Raw genomic sequence first — 20,843 nt, forward strand, 5'->3', positions numbered from 1 at the left:
CACCTGCTGACCAGTCAACCAGACATATTGATGGCTGACAAGAATCAGCACTGTGACAGACATGCCAATCCCAGCCAACGTCAGCTTCAGTAAGGAGCTGGGTAAAATAGTATTGAGGCTGAAAGGCCTGAAGCAGAGTGAAGCCCAGAGTGGTCCTCATGGTCAGAGGAGCGTTAGGAGCCTTAACCCCTAAAGAGGAAGAGAGGCTCCACCAGACTCCAGGAACAGCACAACACGTCTCAGGACAGAAGGCTGGCAGGTGTTTGGGACCTGCCAGTGACTCAGTGACTTTCATAGACTGAAACAACACCCACGTTTACATACTGAGTTAGTGTCACATAATGCCTTTGCCTATCCTACATTGTGTCATGAGATAAGTGTTGACCGTAATGTCATTATTGCTCTTCTTCACAGCACCTTCATCATCGAAAAGCAGCCACCCCAGGTGTTAAAAACCCAGACCAAATTTGCAGCCACAGTTCGCCTCCTGGTGGGTGGGAAGCTCAACGTCCACATGAACCCACCTCAGGTCAAAGCTGTCATTGTTAGTGAGCAGCAGGCCAAGGCTTTACTGAAGAATGAGAGTACACACAGGTGAGGGACTGCTATATAAACCTCTCTGATAATGTTTATAGATGACACTCTCTTACATAAGAAATGGAAGCAGCTGATTGGCAGGTAATAAACATGTCGTCTTAACATCATCATTGGTTGCTTTGTTGATGAAAACAGTCAGTGAGAATGTGTTAAATCCTTACTTTCTGCTTTTATGCCTTGAAAGTGAAAGCAGTGGAGAAATCCTCAATAACAACTGTGTGATGGAGTATCACCAGGCCACGGGCACCCTCAGTGCACACTTCAGAAATATGGTAAGTCTCTTTAAATAAAGTGGTTACACTTGTGCATTTATCAGCATTTTTGTACGTTTGGGTTTTTTCTTTTTTTAAATTTGGGGATCGGTTTGGCTGTGTTCTAACTTTTAACTTTGTAAAAAAAATAATGCAGTAGATCAAATGTTTAAACTGCATTTAAAAGGTTAAAGTCCTGAAAATAATTTAATGTTTGATCGTTTTGAAAAAAGCTCACGTTGGTTAAATGATTAGAAAAAAAGTCTTGTTGTATGAGGATGTTATGGCAGATTTTAGGTGTTGAAAGGGTGCAAAGGAGGGCATAAGGGCTAAAAGTGCACTTTTTGTTTTTTCAGTAGAAGAAAGGTTCATGAGAAGCAAACATGATTACGTAGTTGTTAGTTCAACTAATATATATACAGCAGGTAAAATAAGTATTGAATGCATCAGCAGTTCTCTAAGTAAATATATTTCTAAAGGTGCTTTAATGTGAAATTACCACCAGATGTCGGTAACAACACTTCCAACACACTGACAGTTTTTTAATACTGTGTTTGTTGGTGATGACGGTTTCATGACACCTTCTGTATGGAGAAACCAGTCCCATCATTGCTCAGGTGTGACTTTGACCCCTTCACCACACAAACAGTCTATTAATCCTGAAAGCTCCGTGGATCCTTCCCACAGATTCAGCTCAGGTGATTGGCTGGGACGTTCTAGCAGCTTTACTTGATTTCTCTGAAACCAACAGTTTCCATTGGCTGTGTTTGGGATCATTGTCTTGCTGAAACATCCATCCTTGTTTCATCTTCATCATCCTGGTAGATGGCAGCAGATTCTAATCAAGACTGTCTCCACTCATCCTTCCTGGAGTTATATAACGTCCCGGTGCCGTACGCTGAATAAACAGCCCCCCACCATGATGCTCCCACCTCCAAACTTCATTGTTGGTCTGTGTTACGACATTCAAAGAGTTCAGTTTTGGTCTCATCTGACCAAACTTTATTCTCCTGGTATTTCACAGACTTGTCTAAATGTTGCTCAGCAAACTTTAAACACACTTCAACAAGTTTGTCTTCAGCAGTGGAGTCTTGATGGTGAGGATGCACACAGGACATGGTGGCTGCCTTACTGCACTTTAAAACAATTGTACCTGCTGATTCCCGGTGATTGGTAGCTCTCCATAATCGGCCTTTTGCAGTTGATAATTTTTTCACCTGTCTGTCTGAAATCTTGTTGGGAGCAACCACAGCGACACAGCACAGATAAAAGATGATACACGTCTCCTCTTATTGACAAATGTTACTCTCACAGTTTCTATGGCACAGTGCTGTGAGGTTTATAGTATGCATAAGTGCTGATGGCAGTGTGTTAGGACATAACAGAAGATGTAAATGTAATGTATGTTTTTAAAGTTTATTTTTGTCTTTTCAGTGTGACTGTGTATAGGAAATCCAACTGTAACAGATCCACTTTGTGTGTGTGTGTGTGTGTGTGTGTGTGTGTGTGTGTGTGTCACAGTCACTGAAGCGGATCAAACGTTCGGACCGTCGAGGTGCAGAGTCCGTGACAGAGGAGAAGTTTACAGTTCTGTTTGAGTCCCAGTTTAGCATTGGAGGCAACGAGCTGGTCTTCCACGTCAAAGTAAACCCCGTCTCCGTCTCTGATCTTTTATATTTAGGAGTTAAACATGAGCAGCCAAATTTACTAGAGTAGACTGGACTTCATCTTTTATAATTGAACAGTTTTTCAGAAGTCTCTTACTGTGGTGTGTTTCTGTAACCTGCAGACTCTGTCCCTGCCTGTGGTAGTCATCGTGCACGGCAGCCAGGACAACAACGCCACCGCTACAGTCCTGTGGGACAATGCCTTTGCTGAGCCGGTAGGTTGGTTACCCCTCGTTGGCTGGTGACCACAGTGCCCTCTTTAATGTTTGGACACAATTTGTTGTTTTTCCTCTGCAGGCCATGACAGCAGAGTGTCAATCAGACGGTATGTGATTAAAGAGCAGACTTTCAGCTGTAATCAAATGAATTTTACAAAAAATTGACATGGACAGTTTAAGAATCACAGCCTGTATGTTAAATCAGATTTAGCTGAAATACCAACAAACTGTCAAGGGTTCTGCTAAAGGGAACGCCTCATGCCTTTAAACTGTTCTGTGGAGACCGATGATGGTATAGAAACAGTGCCAGGCGGACCATTAACCCATCTCGTCCTGATCCTGTCTGCCATAGAGCTCCACTGTTGTCCAAGTACCCGGACGGTTCCTCAGTCAGCCTCAGTGTTTTTCTGTGACCTGGAACGAATCCACATATTTTGAAATGAACAACAGTGAATATGCTGAGACAAATAAAATGCACCGTTGGAAGCTGAACTTTTTTCCTCCTCTCATCAGGGCAGAGTACCGTTCATTGTGCCAGAGAAGGTGCTGTGGCCCCAGCTGTGTGAGGCCCTCGATATGAAATACAAGGCAGAGATGCACAGTGGGCGTGGCCTGTCAGACGACAACCTGGTTTTTCTTGCACAAAAGGCTTTTTCAAGCAGTAGCAACAACTCCGAGGACTACCGCAACATGACCATATCCTGGGCCCAGTTCAACAGGGTGAGTCTGCTCCTCTGACTCTGAAATCACACGTTTGTTGTGAAGCCGTGTTCTCACTCCACAGCTCACCCAAAACGCTTTAACACTAGGGATGGGTATTGATAAGATTTTAACGATTCCGATTCCATTTTCGATTCTGTTTAACGATTCGATTCTTTATCAATTCTTATTTTTTAAAAAGGAGAACACTAAGGTCGATTAGCTTAGAACTTTGTTTTATATCTTCTCTTTGAACAAGATAGAAATTTAGGAGTAACATGGCCTTACAAACCCAACAGTGAGATCTTAAGAGATCCACAGCCTACGGCTCTTCAATGGGGTGTCACAGGCTCCCCAGGAAAAAAATTGTAAATGTAAAATAATAAAATAAATATTCTTCTGTAGCAATAACAAAGTATAACATAAATTATTCTGTAGCAATTACACAAGAATATCCAGTAATGTCCCTGCCTACAATTAAACACATTCACTTACCGAAAATCGGGGGCATCTGCTGTGGCAAATGGGTGCAAGCCTTTGACCACAAACTTAGTCACTGCTCGGTGACATTCGTCTATCCTGGCCTGAAAGGAGACGCTACCGGTAGACTGCAGCGAGAACTGCCAGCCAGACTCTGTCTCTCTCATCATGGTCACCTAAATGCACAGTAATGGCAGGTTTTGTAATAAGGCAGATCAGGCTAACATAATATGCGCTGTTAGTTGATTATTTACCTGCCGCATTAACGGGAGAGGACGTGCAAACGTTACCGCTGCTGCTGGGTTGAGATTCACGAGTCCGGAGCGGAATTAAAAACACGACATTCATTTAAGGTCATCGCGTGTTTTGTGAGCAAATGCTTTTGCATATTCGTAGTGTTTCCTCCCTTAAATGTAATATCTGCTTTGCAAGTATTGCAAGTTGCCCCGTTGTCATCCGTTCTCGTAAAGTATAACCAAACTTTTGAGCGTTTGAGCCGCTTAGGCGGCCTGCCAGGTAAATGACGCTCCGCAACGTGGTGACGTCATTCGGGGCGACTGGAATCGATACGGGAATCGTTTGCAAAAATGGCAAACAATTCCAAGGAATTGAAACAGTGGGAACCGGTTCTCAACAAGAACCGGGTTTCGATACCCATCCCTATTTAACACGTATCAAATGATGTAGACAAGATCATACCGTGTTTCATTATTTTTAATTTTTTCAGGCTGGATAAAACTTTACATTCTTAAGTCCATAATACACGTTGTGACATTCAGACATTAAGCCAGCACACAGTCCTGCTGATAGCTGCATGCTGACATAAATATGCTATCATATTATCTAATAGCACTACTGAGGGAGGTAAAAGAGAGGAACACAGAGGTCATTCTGTGTGCACGGTGAGCTGAGAAAACACATACAGGGAGGTTTTCATTGTGCAGATGTGAGTAAACACGTTAAAAAGTATAACGAAGTGTTTCTTGGATGCATTTTGGGGGATTGTCCTCGTCCATCCTCCACACGAGGTTCATTTCTAATCCCAGTTTTACTGTGGTGCAGGTAAATGTGAGGCTTTGAACACTCACAGTGAGTTACAGCACAGAGCCAAAATCCTGGCACTGACTAGTTTGCGCACAGACTTCAGCTTGCTTTAAAGTGTGTGTGCGTGTGCTTTTGTGGAACAGCTGCCTCAATCCATCACCATCATTCAGGGATACAAGGATTTTTAGTATAATTTCAACTCATGTACTCACACAAGGTGAAACACTCAGGTTCTGTTTAGAAGCCAAAAAGAATAAGAACACAACAGAGCAAAAACAAAGAGTAAGAAAGTATATTTACAGTGTAAACTAAGTATAAATAAAAGAGTTGGAGCAACAAGCTAACTGAGGGCTCGTACAGTCCAGTAGCTCTGGGTTTGTTTGTTTGTTTGTTTGTTTGTTTGTTTTTGTGATTCTTGCGTGGTCTGGGCTTGGTGTGAATATGATTGGACGTCCACTCCTGGGAACATTGTGTCATTGTATTAGCACACACCTGGATGCTCTAGACCAGGGGTTGGCAAACCTGGGCACTCGTGCCACAGCTGGCACGCGAAGGATTAACTGATGGGACGACACGCAGTGAATTAATCTCAAAAGGTGCATTAAAAAATAAATATCTACGGCCATGCCAGCGGTGCACATCCCAAATTAGCTCGCATACACACATTAGTTGTGCCGCTTCTTAATGACGGTATCTTAGCAAACAACCCCAACTACCAGACTCAGCTTGTAATTGGCTGAAAATCACTTAGCCTACCGGTGAGAGGGACGTTGCTAGCTGGCAGTTTTTTCAAGCGATGTTGAAATTTCCACATTCTCACACTTCAAATGCTTCAGGAGCTGCCCGCTCAGCGCAGCATCAGCACCACGGAAATGCACGGATACATCCGTAGACTCGAGACAGAATTCCCAATGAGTTTTCGGGACTTTCAGGTGTATGAACCAATGTTTTCTTTTCTGATCAAACCAGAAAGCTTTAATGAGCAGCTGGATTTGTCTCGCATTAACTGCCTGGACACAGAGGACATCGAAATGCAGCTGATTGAACTGAAAAGCTCGACTCTGTGGGGTCAAAGTTTGCAGAACTACAGACGCAGCTGGAATCCACAGCTGTGGTGTTCATGGAGCTGCATTTTCACCTGCTGGACATCACTACCTGACAAGTTTAACTGTCTTCAGAACATTGCAGAGGCCTTATTGACAGTATTTGGCTCTACATATCTGTGTGAGCAGATTTTCTCTCACACAGTGTCCTCAGGTAGCCGTCTGAATGCTGGACACTCGGAGACCTGTGTCTCTGAGTGGGAGACCAGAGATCACATTAATATGTGTATCTCTGTATTAACAAACATGCCATATTGGCCGTTTATTTTTCTTATCATTGTTGTGAGGAGACCATAAATAGCATTTGTATTTTCTGCTGTACAGTTCATTTGCTGTTATGGATAAAACGTGTTTTGGGCTTCTTCTTTTCTCAAAATAGCTGATCTGCACTTTGCCAACATAAAGCTCCATAAAGTTGTTCTATATAGTGTGTAACTGTTGATATAGAGCGTTATTAAATGTATTACTAATGCTATGGTTGATATGGCACATTGACTTCTGAGGAAATTTTAGATGGCACTCATCATCAGAAAGGTTGCCGACCCCTGCCCCAGACCAGCAAACGTCCAAATCTTCTGATCACTTAGTCACGTACATTTGATTAGCAGCACCTGGCTGCTACTTGTCCTCTTACTTCCTAAGTAAAAGTGGACTTTTCCACAGTTTCAGATTGGAGAGTTTTCCTCTTTTACAGCTGTAGAGACATGGGAAGCAGCATCATGTCATTGAAAACATAAAAGGCCATAAGCGGTGTGCATATGAACCCACTGAAGAAATGTGTTTTGCACAGGAAAGCTTACCTGGACGCAACTTCACCTTCTGGCAGTGGTTTGATGGAGTAGTAGAGCTTATGAAGAAACATCTGAAGCCTCACTGGAATGATGGGTAATCACTTTCATTTATTTTCCCTTTGGAAGAATCTGGAATGAAGATTTATTTGTCTTGTGTGATGAGTTGAGATTAAAAATGATCTCTGCTGTCAGGACTGTGTCACCTTTAAATGAGCTTTGTGCTGTAGCAGAGATGGTGGGGTGAGGGCAGTACTGTGCACGTCTGACAGTGCACCTGTGATCCTGGTGTTTCAGTGTGTAACTATGTGTGTTCACAGGGCCATTCTGGGCTTTGTAAACAAGCAGCAGGCGCAGGACATGCTGATGTCCAAACCCAATGGCACTTTCCTGCTGCGATTCAGTGACTCTGAGATTGGAGGCATCACCATTGCCTGGGTGGCAGAAAACCCCAACAAATCAGGTATGCAGTGGCTCTGCTTACATATACAATGCACTGCTGCCACACAAAACACAGTCTAAAAAAGTCCACATGAAGGTTTTGCTCTGCTGAAGAGTACACAGGTTGGATTTACTCCTGTCAGTCACAGCCTGTGAGCTTGTCCTTGAGTAACATATCCACACAGAAACACACAGAGTGGCACAAAGCCCCACTGATGAGTTTTAGACACTGTCTCTGCATTTGTCCTTTTGCATACGATCACTGCAATCCTCAGTTCTTTTATGTAGGTGAGAGGCTGGTCTGGAATCTGTTGCCATACACAACCAAGGACTTCTCTATTCGCTCGCTGGCTGACCGTATCAGTGACCTGAACCATCTTCTGTATCTGTATCCTGACCGGCCCAAAGACGAAGTCTTCGCCAAGTACTACACCCCCCCACTTTGTATGTGTCAGCCCATTTTTAACATCAACACTTCACTGTTACCATAACATATATCTACTGTTTTATATTAATGTATCTTTTTTTTAACAGCAAAAGCAGTTGATGGATATGTGAAACCACAGATCAAACAAGTCGTGCCAGAGTAAGTGTTTGTGTCTCGTTGTCAAACTGCCACAGGAAATCTGCTGCCTTTGTGTCGGTTTGTCACACCCACATGTGAGGCTTTATATCCCTGCACGTTTTGTTTTCCTTATTTTTGTTGAGCAGGATTAAAATTTCAAGCATAAAACGTTACGATCCAGAAAGTTTCTGAGTATTCCTGATTTACACCTTTCTGTATTTGTCATAACTTTACTAGCAGCTATAAAGATCACTAACACTACAATTTAATGTAAAAATAATCTACTTAAACATTACTTTAAAAAATGCATTACGTTACTTAATTAGGTTTAAATATAATGGGTGAGGACTAAGTTATAGATCTGCACAAATCCCAGTGATAGCTATGACATCATGCCTCTGTTTTCTTCATCTTCCTCATCTTGCAGAAACATCTTCATTTATTCCTCATATTGTTACTGTTACTTGTTGTTAATTACCTGCAGTTTAGACATGTGGCCCTGCCGTTTCTGGGCAGCTGACAATGAGACAATGATTACATTCTCACCTCGTATGAGAGTTTATTATTTAAGTGTCCAAGCCAAACAATGTTCGATCAAAAAGGTTGCATTAACAGCAACATGTAACCTTAGAGCACGGTTGTCATGTTCAACAGAAGCAAGAACAGCAACACTTAAAGGTGAGGATATCCTCAGCAGCTCACCTCAGTATCAAACTTCTTACAGAAAGTTTAACAGCGTCCGCCACAGTAAACTGACATGGATAAATGTTGACAGCTGACTGCCAGCCTACACTCACTACAGATGAACAGCAGCTAGAATAGCTAGGACTGTAGTCTGCTGACATCTAGTGGTGAATATGTCTCTTTACACTGCGCACCTTTAACGTCACTCTGGTTGCCTAGCTTGGTGTTAGCCTGCTGGCTGGGAAGATGGTGGAAAAGAGTTGATGTGTAGCAGCTGTTTCTTAACCATCTTGTTCTCTCTCTGTTCTCCACTCGCTCTTTCTTGCAGTCAAAATAAAAATAATGTTGATATCTCCACTCAAAACTTATAAACCACTAAACTCAATATTATCTAAATATTAACCTGAATCTAAAATCAAAATGTTTGTTTTTCATTGAATCTCATTGTAAATGTGCTCTTTTAGTACCGCTGCAGTGGGCTAAAGTAAAGTGTGGCCATGTCTCTGATAGATTCACCACCCCGAACCCTGAACCCAGTGCAGGAGCTACTGTATTCATGGACCAGACCGCTTCTCCCTCTGTGACCCACCCCAACAACTTTGGTGTCTACCCTCCCATGTAAGCGCCTTTCTTTCTGCACTTGTGCATATATTTAATAAAACTCCTATAAACATGTAAAAAGGCAAAATTAGTCAGAATACCTTTGACATTTGTGTGATAGTACTTCATAACAATCATAAATCCAGGAAACATTTGGTTCTTCTTAAGGCAGATTTACCAAGAACACTGATGTTTGGCAGCAAAGCATGTACACGCATGATTCTTTATTGCTTCATGTCACAATAGTAATAATGATCATGCTGATATTAAAAACTAATATTCATAATATATATAATGGATATATTATACATGATCAATATTGGCATTCAGTAAATGCATCATGGGAATCCCACAGCAGCCTACACCTATTGCAGCATAACTAAGGGAGGATTCAGGGTCACCTGATTTTGAATTCTGGATTTAACAGGGAGCCAATGAAGGGAAGCCAGTACAGGAGAAATCTGCTCTCTCTTTCTAGTCCCTGTCAGGACTCTTGCTGCTGTCCAGCATAGAAGTGATAGCTGTGAACGATGCTAGTTTTGGATGTCTTTGTTGTCACTGCTTCATTCAGGAATGTTGTCTATCCATGAAGATGCTTTAACATTGTTTTCCACTGACCGTCTTCGCTGCTGTCCTGTCAGGGCCGACGGCATGTTGGATCCCGATGGGGACTTTGATCTCGAGGACACCATGGATGTGGCTCGTCATGTGGAGGAGCTGCTCCGCAGGCCTATGGCCAACCAGTGGAACAGCCAGCAGTCCTAAACCAGACACCCGCACCTGCGGCACGCCCCGAGGTCATCTCCATCTGGAAACACTCACGCCTGCAAAACCAACTGGACTGCAACCAGGGCAAGTCGGCCACTCTGGCAGATCTGCGTCACATTTTGTTATTCAGGTTTCTCTTTAACTGTGTCGAATAATTGTCTACACGCCCAAGACTTTTTTAAGAAGTAACTCTGTTATCAAAGTCAATGTTACTGCCATTCAACAAGCTTTAGATCCTCTCCTGCTTCCTGTAGTTTCTCACTGCTGCTATCTGGAGGTAGTTTGTTTCAATTGGATTGTTATTAAAAACTGCGACGGGTCGTTCTCAGCAGAAGCTTTGTATGTGCCCGCTGAGCATGAGGAGACGTGCACGACACAGATAACACACAGCTGAAGTCCCTTTCAGCCATGCACTCACTTTTCTGTTGCAGTTGTGATGTTACTGGGCCGGCTCATTTACAATAACGTTGCCCTTTTAACAATTCATAAGTCTGAATGCACATGGGCACAGCCTAGAGTATGACTCTGTCTCCTGGACCTGTTTGTTATTGCTCAGAAAATGCCCTAAACACGTATGTTTCTATTTACAGTATGATTAGACTGATGCATTTCCCAATCAGGAAGACGGATCTCTCTCTGAGCACATTCCTCTTAGCTGTCACACACACTGATCTCACTGTGACTGTGGAGAAGTAAAAGTTCAGCTACACCTCACTGCATGTCTGAAAGGGCCTTAAATATCACTGTGAGGAGCTCTCTCTGCCCGTACACAGGTAGTCCACAGGTAGTACTGGTTACTGTGACACATAGTTGACAAATGTATTATTTTCTGTATTACAGAGACGATTTTTTAAATTATTGTCAAGAAAAAACGAGAAGATTTCCAATCAAGACTTAAAGAAAGACGATGTAACTTCTTCTGTTTCCAAATTTTTGAGTCATAACTTAAAGAAAGGGACAGCAAGAAGGAAACAAACTTGTCTCCTAGTAAGGTACCTCATGGCTGTTGCTTTATAATTAGCTCCTGAGCTTAGCTGTGGCCTAAGCTTCAGGACAGGTTTAAACCTCCCTGTTGGCTCAGTCTGAACCAGCGTCTGTGTGACGTTAATAAAGTGGCCCTGTAGTGTGAGGTAGCTGTGGATGTAGGGCTGTAGATTGGCTAACACGGCGGTTTGTTGCATCTCTTCCCTTAGAGGTTACATGGTCTTCCTTTAAGTCCTGACAATAAACTGTAAGAGCTGTGTTTAAAACATTTCTACCAATTCATCTGTTTCTCTGTGACGACGTTGAACCAAACTGCCTTACAGCACAGTGGACTTAGGTGCTATCACTATAACTGCTTACTGATTTGAATTTTGTTTGGGTTTTTTGGGAGGTTGTCTTTTCTCAGACGGAGTTTTATATTATAGTAATGAGATAAACACAGACAGATTTTATTTTTATGATATTTTGTCATTGTTTTAACTGTACAGAGTGGCCTGAGACCCCTGAGAAGTTTAATGCCATTTGAATAAGAAACCTGGGCAGTTTGTTTACCCAAAGCGCTTCAAGAGTACAAATTCATTTGTGTAATTTCTCTTTCATTCATATCTAAAGGGCGATAAAAATTACTATCCAAAAACATCTTGTTAGCATCTCCACACCTCCAAGCTGGTGGATTTAGTGACAGGACACTACTCGAGAGCAAGTCCAGCCTACCTTGTGGAACAGGCAGGGTTCAGGTTTGGGACGTCGTGGATGCAGGTTAGGCTTTAAAGCACACACGGGTTTCAGAAAGTGAGCAAATAGCAGCAAACCTTTCATGTGGACTGGATGTGTCTCTGTTTTACTTTGTGCCCTCCTCATCTGCTCAGCTTGACTTCCATCAAAAGTACAGCTGGCATGTATGTTAAACAATCAGCATCAACAAGCCAAATGTGCTCTGTCCCGTCCATGGAAACATGTCCCTCAATGAGAACTTCATCACAGACGCTCCTGCTAATGGGGTACATACAAACACAGCTTCTCCACACTCTGCATTCATACATTTTAAATCAAAGAAAGGTTATCCATATTTCTGATTGTGCTGGCATATTTCATGCAAGTTTATTAAGGATGATTTTGTATTTACTGTTCCCTGACAAGTGATGGCCACTGTACTGTGACACACAGAGGAGATACCACGATGAGTGACACAGCATTATATGTAATCAGGACTCACAAACAGCATGTTGCCTGTATGAGCTGGAGTCTCCATTCCAACACTTTTTAAACTGAAGGTCTGATCATGCTCAAGTCTAACCAGTGCCTTTGTCTAATTATAAACCAAGTTGTGCCATTTAACATGGGTTTGAACAGCACTCTGGCTGTAAAATAAATGTTGGTAGTCACACAACATATTTTCTTAAACCTGGTAAAGTTGTCCTGTTCTCACAGTGCACAGAGCCTGCAGGGGAACAGGTGAACTGGGACTGATATCTGTAGGTGTGCACGGATCTGTAACAGTAAACCTTGTAACCTTAGAGCACCGTTGGCATGTTTAACTAATGACAACTGAAGTTTAATCAGTGACATATATGTGAATGTTTGCTAAATGCAGCCTTTTCTGTGTGTTGGCATTACAGCCACGTCCAAGAAAAGAGCGATTCAAGAACTCTTTCCTGGGTGGAGACTTTGTGTTTAGATTAAACAAAGAAAACAGACGACGTCTCGCCGTGTCAACGGTGTTGGTAGGCTTTTGATTGGCCAGCATTTCTATTAGGATTATATCAGCAACCGGTACTCAGGCATGCTCTTTTTATATCTTGTGTTTTCACGTGACTAGTGTTTTCAATCCCTGTTTAAACGGTACCAGTGTAGAGAGTGAAGCCACCATTGTGATTGTTACGACCACGGCTCGTAATCACAACCATCACAACCATCCTATTAGACGCTAAAGACTCGTAGATTTTTGGAACATTCACAGAGGAACTGAAAGCAAAGAAGGGACAAAACTTTTACTTTTACCTCAGAGTGTGTGTGTGTGTGTGTGTGTGTGTGTGTGTGTGATGTTTAAATATAAATTTGTGACAATTAGAAGGATGGATGGTGAAATTCTCAGACCTCATCATACTGTTAAACTTTTCTTAGGCATATACTTTTAAATATAATCTGATGTAATGCACGTCTCTGTAGAATAAACTAAAAAGCCATAATTAAGCTTGCACACCCATTTGAAAAGGGAGCCCTCACACGTGCTGGTAGTTCTCTAATGCGTATCCACCATCACCTCGTCTAGCTGATTATTTGTAAATTGCTCCGTTTCTTACACTGACTGACCGATTCTTCATGTTTGTTTGTCACAGTAACTGGAAGTGTCTGTGACGTGTTAGTGACGTGGTGCTCACTGTCATTTCTCTAACTCAGTGAATGAGAGACCCAAGAAATGTTATCCCAGTAAATATCTGACCTGTGTAGCAACCATGTGCATGCGTGCACAGTTACAGTTAGTCGTTGCCTTTATCATATCAAGATTGCATAGCCTGCAAGCATGCGGTCGAGTGTTAGACGGACAAGCAGACAAGTCCTCAGTGTATCCACGTGTTTCCATCAGCCGCTGTACAGAAACAAACTCCCTGTGGCACTGGCAGGTAATCGGCAGCTACTCACAACCTGTCATGTCCAACGTTTTCTTAAAGGAGACTGCTCTCTGGCATGTCATCCTTCAGTTATTATTGAATGCTCTAAAGTGTAAAAAGGTCAGGTACCCAGATTATACCAAATGCATACATGTGAGGGAAGAACGTGCAGAATGTTGTCGACTGTAGGTGTGCGTAGGGCTGTGCGATATGACCAAAATCTCATATCCCGATATTAAGACATCTATCGTCCGATAACGATATAAATCACAAAAATGTAACATTTTCTGTAAATTCTGTGAATGTCGGGCAGCTCGACTTGCGTGAAGTGTTTCCAGCTGGGCGTCGCGTACCTGGAGTCGAGTGTTTTAACTGATGCATGAAACCATACATTTTTAGACATAGGTTGTAACGGCCGCCGTTTTCTTTGTGAGTATTTATTACACAGCGTGCTGCGGGGAAAAGCCTGTTCTAACGTTTGAGTCTAAGGTTTATTTTTTAGCACCTGACGGCTCTTTTTTGCTTCTCATCCGTAAATACTCTGCATCTTTCACGTGATTCAGTTTATTTTGAAAAGTCTCAACAGGATCTTGAGCTTTATTGTGAAAGGTTTATGTGGAAAATAAACAAGCAGACACGAGGTGGTTTTACCGTCGTTGTTGCTAACAACAACGCATAAAAACAGGCGCTTGTCCGTCTGTAGTGTGGCTATATTAAATATAAGAGAAAGAGAGAACTTTAGGAAATTAATATAGCCACTACAGTGACCATCAAAATAATGAAAAAATATTGCCGTAAACAGTTTATTTTGCGACACCACGAAACAAACGATAGCGTAAAATGAAACGATAGACGTTTTTCTATCGTCATCCGATATATATCGTTATATCGAACAGCCCTAGGTGTGCGCTCCATCATCATGCCATGTCTCCTCTCCTTTAGAAACTCTTAAGCTGCTTCTCCACTTCTTTCCAGCCTTGTCACAGTTTATCCAGAGTTTTCATCTCTTCCCAGGTTTCAATCCAAACTTTAAAGAGATAAACTTTAGAAGTTTGGGAGCAGCAGGAGAGCTTTGTGAGGTAGATGATGAAGAACTGTCCTAATTGTTACTAGGCAGTTTTAACCGTGTGCGTAGTTTCTGTTCAGATGTTGTAGCTCTCGTATGTTGGATTTCTCTTTCAAGCTTCAAGAACAAATTGGGCGTTTGCTGGTGTTTAAACTGGGGAGAGCATTCAGGCCGCCACAGGTCGGTCTTCTTTTCTTGACTCGTTTGCTTTGGTTCACTGTTGTGTTGCAGCCTCTCCTCAGTTTGGACTACTGTTGCTTTATTGAAACATCCGACTCCAGCTAGCTTTTGGGAAGTCTTCATTTTCTTTTACAGGGAAACAGCGCGAGGTATGACTCACACTGAGTCATACCTTAGTTTGTGTTAGATTGTTATATAATTGCAGAAATACCAGCCACACCGAGCTGTTCTTGAAACGGTTTGAACCTCAGCCGAGTCCACGTTAGCTGTGGATCAGAGTCATGTGAGTGCTTCCAGCTACTCAGCGTGGTTGAACCCGATCATTGATGCAACAGTCTCTCGAATGCCTTGAATCAGTCTGTGTATCTGTCTGTGTGTTTGCTGGCTTCTGTTAGCTCTGTGCTCTGTCTTATTTACTGTCTGAATTTGTCCTACAGTTTACTGGAACTTTAATGTTGGGAATGGAAACATGACAATAAACTTTTTTTAATTAATCATTCTATTGTCTTTTCTTTTCTGCCTTGTCCTCCCAGGCTGGCACACATCAGAGATGTTTGTGGATTTTGCATCTGTGCAGGAGGTTTGACGAATTCTCCAAAATGATTTGGCCTCTTACCAGTGTTGTTTGGCCAAAATGTTTGTTGGGGGAATAAAAAGTGTTTGTGGCTTCTCGTTTGATTCTGTCGTGGAAAAAAATGACAGAAACATGAGCGCTGTCACTACAAGATGGATCACGACAGTCAAAAGATGAGCGCGCTGAACAGATCTGACTGTATTTATGTTTTTTAACCAGTAGCAGCAGCAAAGACATTACCATTAGATGTATTCAAGCTTCACAGAGATCTGAAGTTTACAGAGGAGCAGGAGAAGGAGATTCAGAGGAAAAGTAGCTGTGCTTTAAACTGAGCCTCTGAATGTTTCACGTGGGACTCATTCATACTTTTCTTGCTTGAATTTGTACACGTGACCCTTTGTGTTATCCAAGGTTCTGTTATTAGCCTTGGTTCTCCCTAAAACATTGGTTCTTGATTTTTTTTAATGTGGCGTGGTTGTCTACCTCTGACAGCCGGCAGCAAATTCTGGTGTTATTCTAAAACAGGGACGGGGGACTCCAGGCCTCGAGGGTCCTGCAGGATTTAGATGATGATGATCCAACACAGCTGATTTAAATGGCTAAATGACCTCCTCAACATGTCTTGACCTCATGTCTCCAGAGGTAATGAACTAATCATGTGATTCAGGTGTGCTGACCCAGGGTCATATCTAAATATTTATTAATAATGATAATGATGATGTGTATTTTATTAATCCCGTAGGAAATTGCTTAGTCCTCTGCTCAGTGAAGCAGTGGGCAGCTACCAGTCCAGCGCCCAGCAGCAGTGTGTACAGACAGTACCTTGCTCAAGGGTATTATTGTTGTTGTTTTCCACACTGACTTAATCATCGACTGTCAGGCTGCACCCCGTAGAGGTGTGTGAAAAGTGATGCTGCACAACAGTGTATTTATATTTTTTACTTAAGTAAAAGTAATAATCCTACTTAAGTAGCTCAAAAAAATATATTCAAAGTACTTAAACTGAGTGTATTCATTATGTAGACCCTTTTCAGATTTATATTCAGTACTTTGTAGTATTGGATCATGATTATTGATTAATCAGTACGTCTGTTTAATATTCCACCTCTCAATGGAACTTTAAGCTACACAGAAACAGAAATAATTTAATCTATAATAATGCAAAGATAGGAAGAAAGTCAAATTTAATCATGCCGTGTTTTATTTAGAAATGTTACACTGCTTTTTAAAGGACACGTCACTTCTTGGTAACTGATGAAAAGCAGTTTGATGACAGATTTCAGTCCATCCGTCCTCTTCCATGTATCAGGGTTTTTGTCCCAGCGGGGTGAGAGGCGGGGTACCAGCCTGACACAGGGCGCGAGGGGTTGGTTGGATTTCAGTCACTGTACAGCACGTCTGTGCAGTCTGAATGCACTCTTAACAGGACAGGGTACCAAAGTCACTGTCTTCCACATACACAGTGCCATTTATGAGATACTGCAGGTTTTTCCAGTTGACCAGGTTTCCAGGAGTGAAGGAGTGACCCTGCATATAAGAGCTGACGTCACACAGATCTCCTTGTCCCAGAGGTGAACATCTGTCAGGTCTCCTACAAAGGACTGTTTTGCATTGAAGCCTCCACCGTAAGTGTCTTGATCTTCACCCAGAATGATACTCGGAGCACCGGTCAGAGTGATACAAGGCGCACTTGTCGATTTTTGAGAAAATTAAAGGCTTTTTAAGTGCGGAAAATACGGCACTACAGAGGGTTAGTTCAAGGCTGCCAGGATTTCTTTGCCTGCTGTTTGCAGACGCTCAAATTTCAATGTTTTGCTTCAAACGGTACATTTTCTCTGTTAAACCTTTGATAAGCTTTCTAAGTTGTTGTTACGTTCCCCTGAGGGGTCCAGGCGGTGAGGGGGAAGTAACAAAAAGTGTCCGGGTCAGAAAAAGGAGACAGAGGCAAAATGGTTAAATCAAAGAGTTTTATCAAAGTTTCTATTAAAACTAACTAAAAGAGACGGACAAGCCGCTATCACCATTCAAAGAAACAAACAAAACTCAAGCGTTGGCCAATAAAATAAAAGTAAGTCAAAAAGAGAGAGGCTCACTAGATACAAACCACAAACACACACAGCTCACTAGCTGTACACCACTCACATGGCACTCCGGCCCAGAGCTCACCTTTGCCTGGGCTTAAATACTTTTAATTACTGACGAGAGTCAGCTGTGTAAAGGAGAAAAGGTGGCACCTCAGGCAAGAGGTGGTGGGACACGCCCACACAGACAAATTCAGGAGGCGGCCCTGCTAGGGCCGTAACAGTTGTACTGTCAGTGTTCAGCATTTGAAGTACATCATTATGTCCTGCTTGTGTTTGTTTGAGTCTGATGGACATTTTTTGTGTCTTTATTGATTCTAATAAAAGAAAATTAAGTGGAGATAAAAATTTAAAGTGGTAGCTTGTAAAGTGAGAAAACATGTTACTGACACTTCTTCTTACTGTCATTTATTTTACGCAGCACTAAAAGTACAAAGTATGTGAAGTCAATTCGAACCTGTATCCTCGTTACCTTCAGTCACCGGCACTCTCAGCAACAACAGCAGCTCCTCCATCGTCTCCTGCTGACCATCGGACAGGATTTGCTTTTGTTGGAGGAAATTTATGGAAACTTTAAAAAATACTGAACTGATTCTGACCAGCTGCAACAAGTCAAATGACTCAGTTCACCAAGAGATTCCCTGATGTTGCACAAGTGTTTGTGGATGTGTGTGGTTAGCTGTTTGTGTGTACTTGTGTTACTGTCATAGTGACACGTTGTGGCAGCTCGACCTGCTTTTGGGATCAAAAGTCATCTCTGCACAACAATCAGTATTTTCAGGTAAGACCGATGCTGTGCTCGTCCCCAAGTCCGAGTTATCCCCAAACTCTGAATCTTTTCACTTTTTGTTACATCAGTCATGATGAGAGAAAGGAAAACTATGGGATATGAGTCATATTTGAGGTGACAGTGATCGTAGTAAAGACTCCTTTTTTACTTACTCATCCATGCCTTACCTCTGTAACCTCTCTCCCTCTCCTGATTGGCTCCTGAGTGCCTGACACGCCCTCTATTCACCTCCACAAGTAAGGTGAGTTTATTTTGATCTTCTCCAGAGTTCGTACAACTTCTTTCTTTTTAAATGGACGACTTCAAGTCTGACCTTGTTTTCTCTTTCAGAGTTGAGCTGTCCATGTGTGTCTGTCAGTAAGTAAACAACAAGTAAACAATGAGCTGGGGGTGGCTGTAGCTCAGGTGGCAGAGCAGGTCAGCCACTAATCAGAAGGTCGGTGGTTCGATCCCAGGCTGCATCCTGGCTGCATGCCAAATATCCTTGGGCAAGATACTAACCCCATGTTTGCCTACTGGTGGTGGTCAGAGGGCCCGGTGGCGCCTGTGTCCGGCAGCCTCGCCTCTGTCAGTGCGCCCCAGGGCAGCTGTGGCTACTATGTAGCTTGCTATCGCCAGTGTGTGAATGTGTGTGACTGGGTGAATGACTGAATGTAGTGTAAAGCGCTTTGGGGTCCTATGGACTAGAAAAGCGCTATACAAATGCAGGCCAGCTGAAGTCAAACACAACACTGGAGAATCATTGATGGCTGTGTGACCAGATGATAACAAACCTTTGAACAGTGATCAGAAACTGAGTGTTAGCCTTCTGGTTGATAAAGTTAAGCTTGTTTCATAAGCTAATCAGCATATGTTAGCCTCCTAGTATTAACTAGCTAAGACTTCAACCAGCTGAATTTTACTAAAAAAGACAACAACACTAGCTGGCAGCTCAAGTTCTGAAAGATATTATGGTCAAATATGGATCAACTTACTCTGTGGAAAGAAATGATTGTGTTGTGTTTGAACTTGAGTCAAAGACCACGACCTCTACTTGATTACATTTAGACTATATTTATGCACTCAGATATTAAGCCCACTAAATAAATATACCTCAAACAGAAATTATGAAAATTGTCTGAATAGAAAAACCATTTGTTATTACTCTGTTTTATTTACATAACACATTTAAAACAGAAGCTGACCCAAAGTGCTGGAGCCCGCTGAGACCCAGCCTGTTCATTTATGTCCTCTGTAATGGACTTTTTGGTTGATATCTTTTGAGTTATTTGAGCTACCCTACCAAGTCCTGATGTACTGAACAGAGGCAGGAAATCAGCCACGTTTATAAATGTGGGTCTCCAAAAAACCCAGTCTCTAAATACACTGCTCAAAAAAATGAAAGGAACATGTTGACAATACATCAGATCTCAATGGGAAAAAAATGATGCTGATGCAGACTGGCTATGACTGATGGAAATAAAAATGATGAATCTACAGAGAGAATTCAAAGACATCCTGAAAAGAAAAGTGAAAAACTGATGATGTGGACTATTTTGCTGAAATATCCCTGGGCCCACTGAGCTCCTGGACAGTATGAGGTGCAACCTGCTGGTGTTGGATAGACAGCAACGTGATGTCCCCGAGGTGTCTGTAGCCAGGCCAGTTGTTGCCTGTAGAGGTCTCCGTGGATATGCGCCCCCAGACCATCACTGACCCACTACCAAACCAGTGGTGCTGACCGACGTTACACGGTTAATGTTCTCCACAGACCCTTTTGCGTCTGTCACGTGTGGGCAGGGTGAACGTCTTCATCTGTGAAAAACACATCTAGCTAAATCCAAAACTAGTGATTATTTATTTATGTCAGAAAAGATGAGGAGGGGAAACGTGTCAGGCCTCCACCTGTTACATCATCAGTGTTTTGGGGTTGTGTCATCAGTCCACCTGTTGTTGCCCCCCTCTGCTGACCAGATCAGTATTGCAGAAGTTTAACTGCCTCTGCACTATGATTCAAAAATGCTGTTTTTTTGTTTTGCAGTAGTTTGCATGAAAAGCTGAAGCACGTTTTATTGTGTTGACTAATTATTATGGAAAGTAAAACTCAGTGTTCAGGATGTACACATTTATGATGATTCAGCTCACAAATCACAACACGCTGCTCTTCCCTGCATGATGCAGCAGCTGCTCTATATGTTTTATCAGTCTGTTGCCAGCACCATCTTCTTTGCTGTGGCGTGCTGGGGTGCAGGCATCAAAGCAAAGGACACAAACAGACTGAACCAACTCATCTGGAGGGCCGAGTCTGTTGTTGGCGTGAAGCTCTCCACCCTGGAGGAGGTGGTCGGTGACAGAATGCTGGCAGGACTGCTGGTAATCATGGACAGGGACTCCCACCCCCTCCATAACACACTGGACAATCTGAAGAGCAGTTTCAGCAACAGGTTCCTTCAACCCGGCTGTCTGAGGCAACGTTACAGGACGTTGCTCCTTCTGCTGCTGTCAGACTCTTCAATTCATCCACTTGGGTCAGATCCACACATGTGGAACAGAACTGATCACACCTCAGTGCCCCCTGTCACTTTGTACACCACGACACACATAGTAGTCCTCTTATATTTATATCTCTATATTCATCTATTTACCCATCATATCTTTGTTTCTCCATTGAT

General features: G+C 42.5%; 1 protein-coding gene across 2 annotated transcripts in view; it reads left to right on the forward strand.

The window, feature by feature from the left end:
- The window catches only part of LOC100690945 (signal transducer and activator of transcription 5B), a 39,669-nt gene extending 24,428 nt beyond the window's left edge, over positions 1-15,241 (forward strand). Inside the window, exons 9-20 of one of the 2 annotated variants that reach the window (XM_025909846.1) lie at positions 415-594; positions 782-869; positions 2,370-2,492; positions 2,638-2,730; positions 3,247-3,453; positions 6,850-6,944; positions 7,168-7,310; positions 7,577-7,732; positions 7,823-7,874; positions 9,048-9,155; positions 9,779-13,690; positions 14,404-15,241. In XM_025909846.1, coding sequence (XP_025765631.1) covers positions 415-594; positions 782-869; positions 2,370-2,492; positions 2,638-2,730; positions 3,247-3,453; positions 6,850-6,944; positions 7,168-7,310; positions 7,577-7,732; positions 7,823-7,874; positions 9,048-9,155; positions 9,779-9,902 — 1,369 coding nt within the window. In that variant the 3' untranslated portion in view covers positions 9,903-13,690; positions 14,404-15,241. Of the gene's footprint in view, positions 1-414; positions 595-781; positions 870-2,369; positions 2,493-2,637; positions 2,731-3,246; positions 3,454-6,849; positions 6,945-7,167; positions 7,311-7,563; positions 7,733-7,822; positions 7,875-9,047; positions 9,156-9,778; positions 13,691-14,403 lie in introns of those variants that run through there. The other variant, XM_013276817.3, reaches the window with a different exon arrangement.
- Positions 15,242-20,843: the final 5,602 nt, after the last annotated feature.

Source organism: Oreochromis niloticus, linkage group LG8 (genome assembly GCF_001858045.2).
Source record: "Oreochromis niloticus isolate F11D_XX linkage group LG8, O_niloticus_UMD_NMBU, whole genome shotgun sequence".
NCBI classification, from domain to species: Eukaryota; Metazoa; Chordata; class Actinopteri; order Cichliformes; family Cichlidae; genus Oreochromis; species Oreochromis niloticus.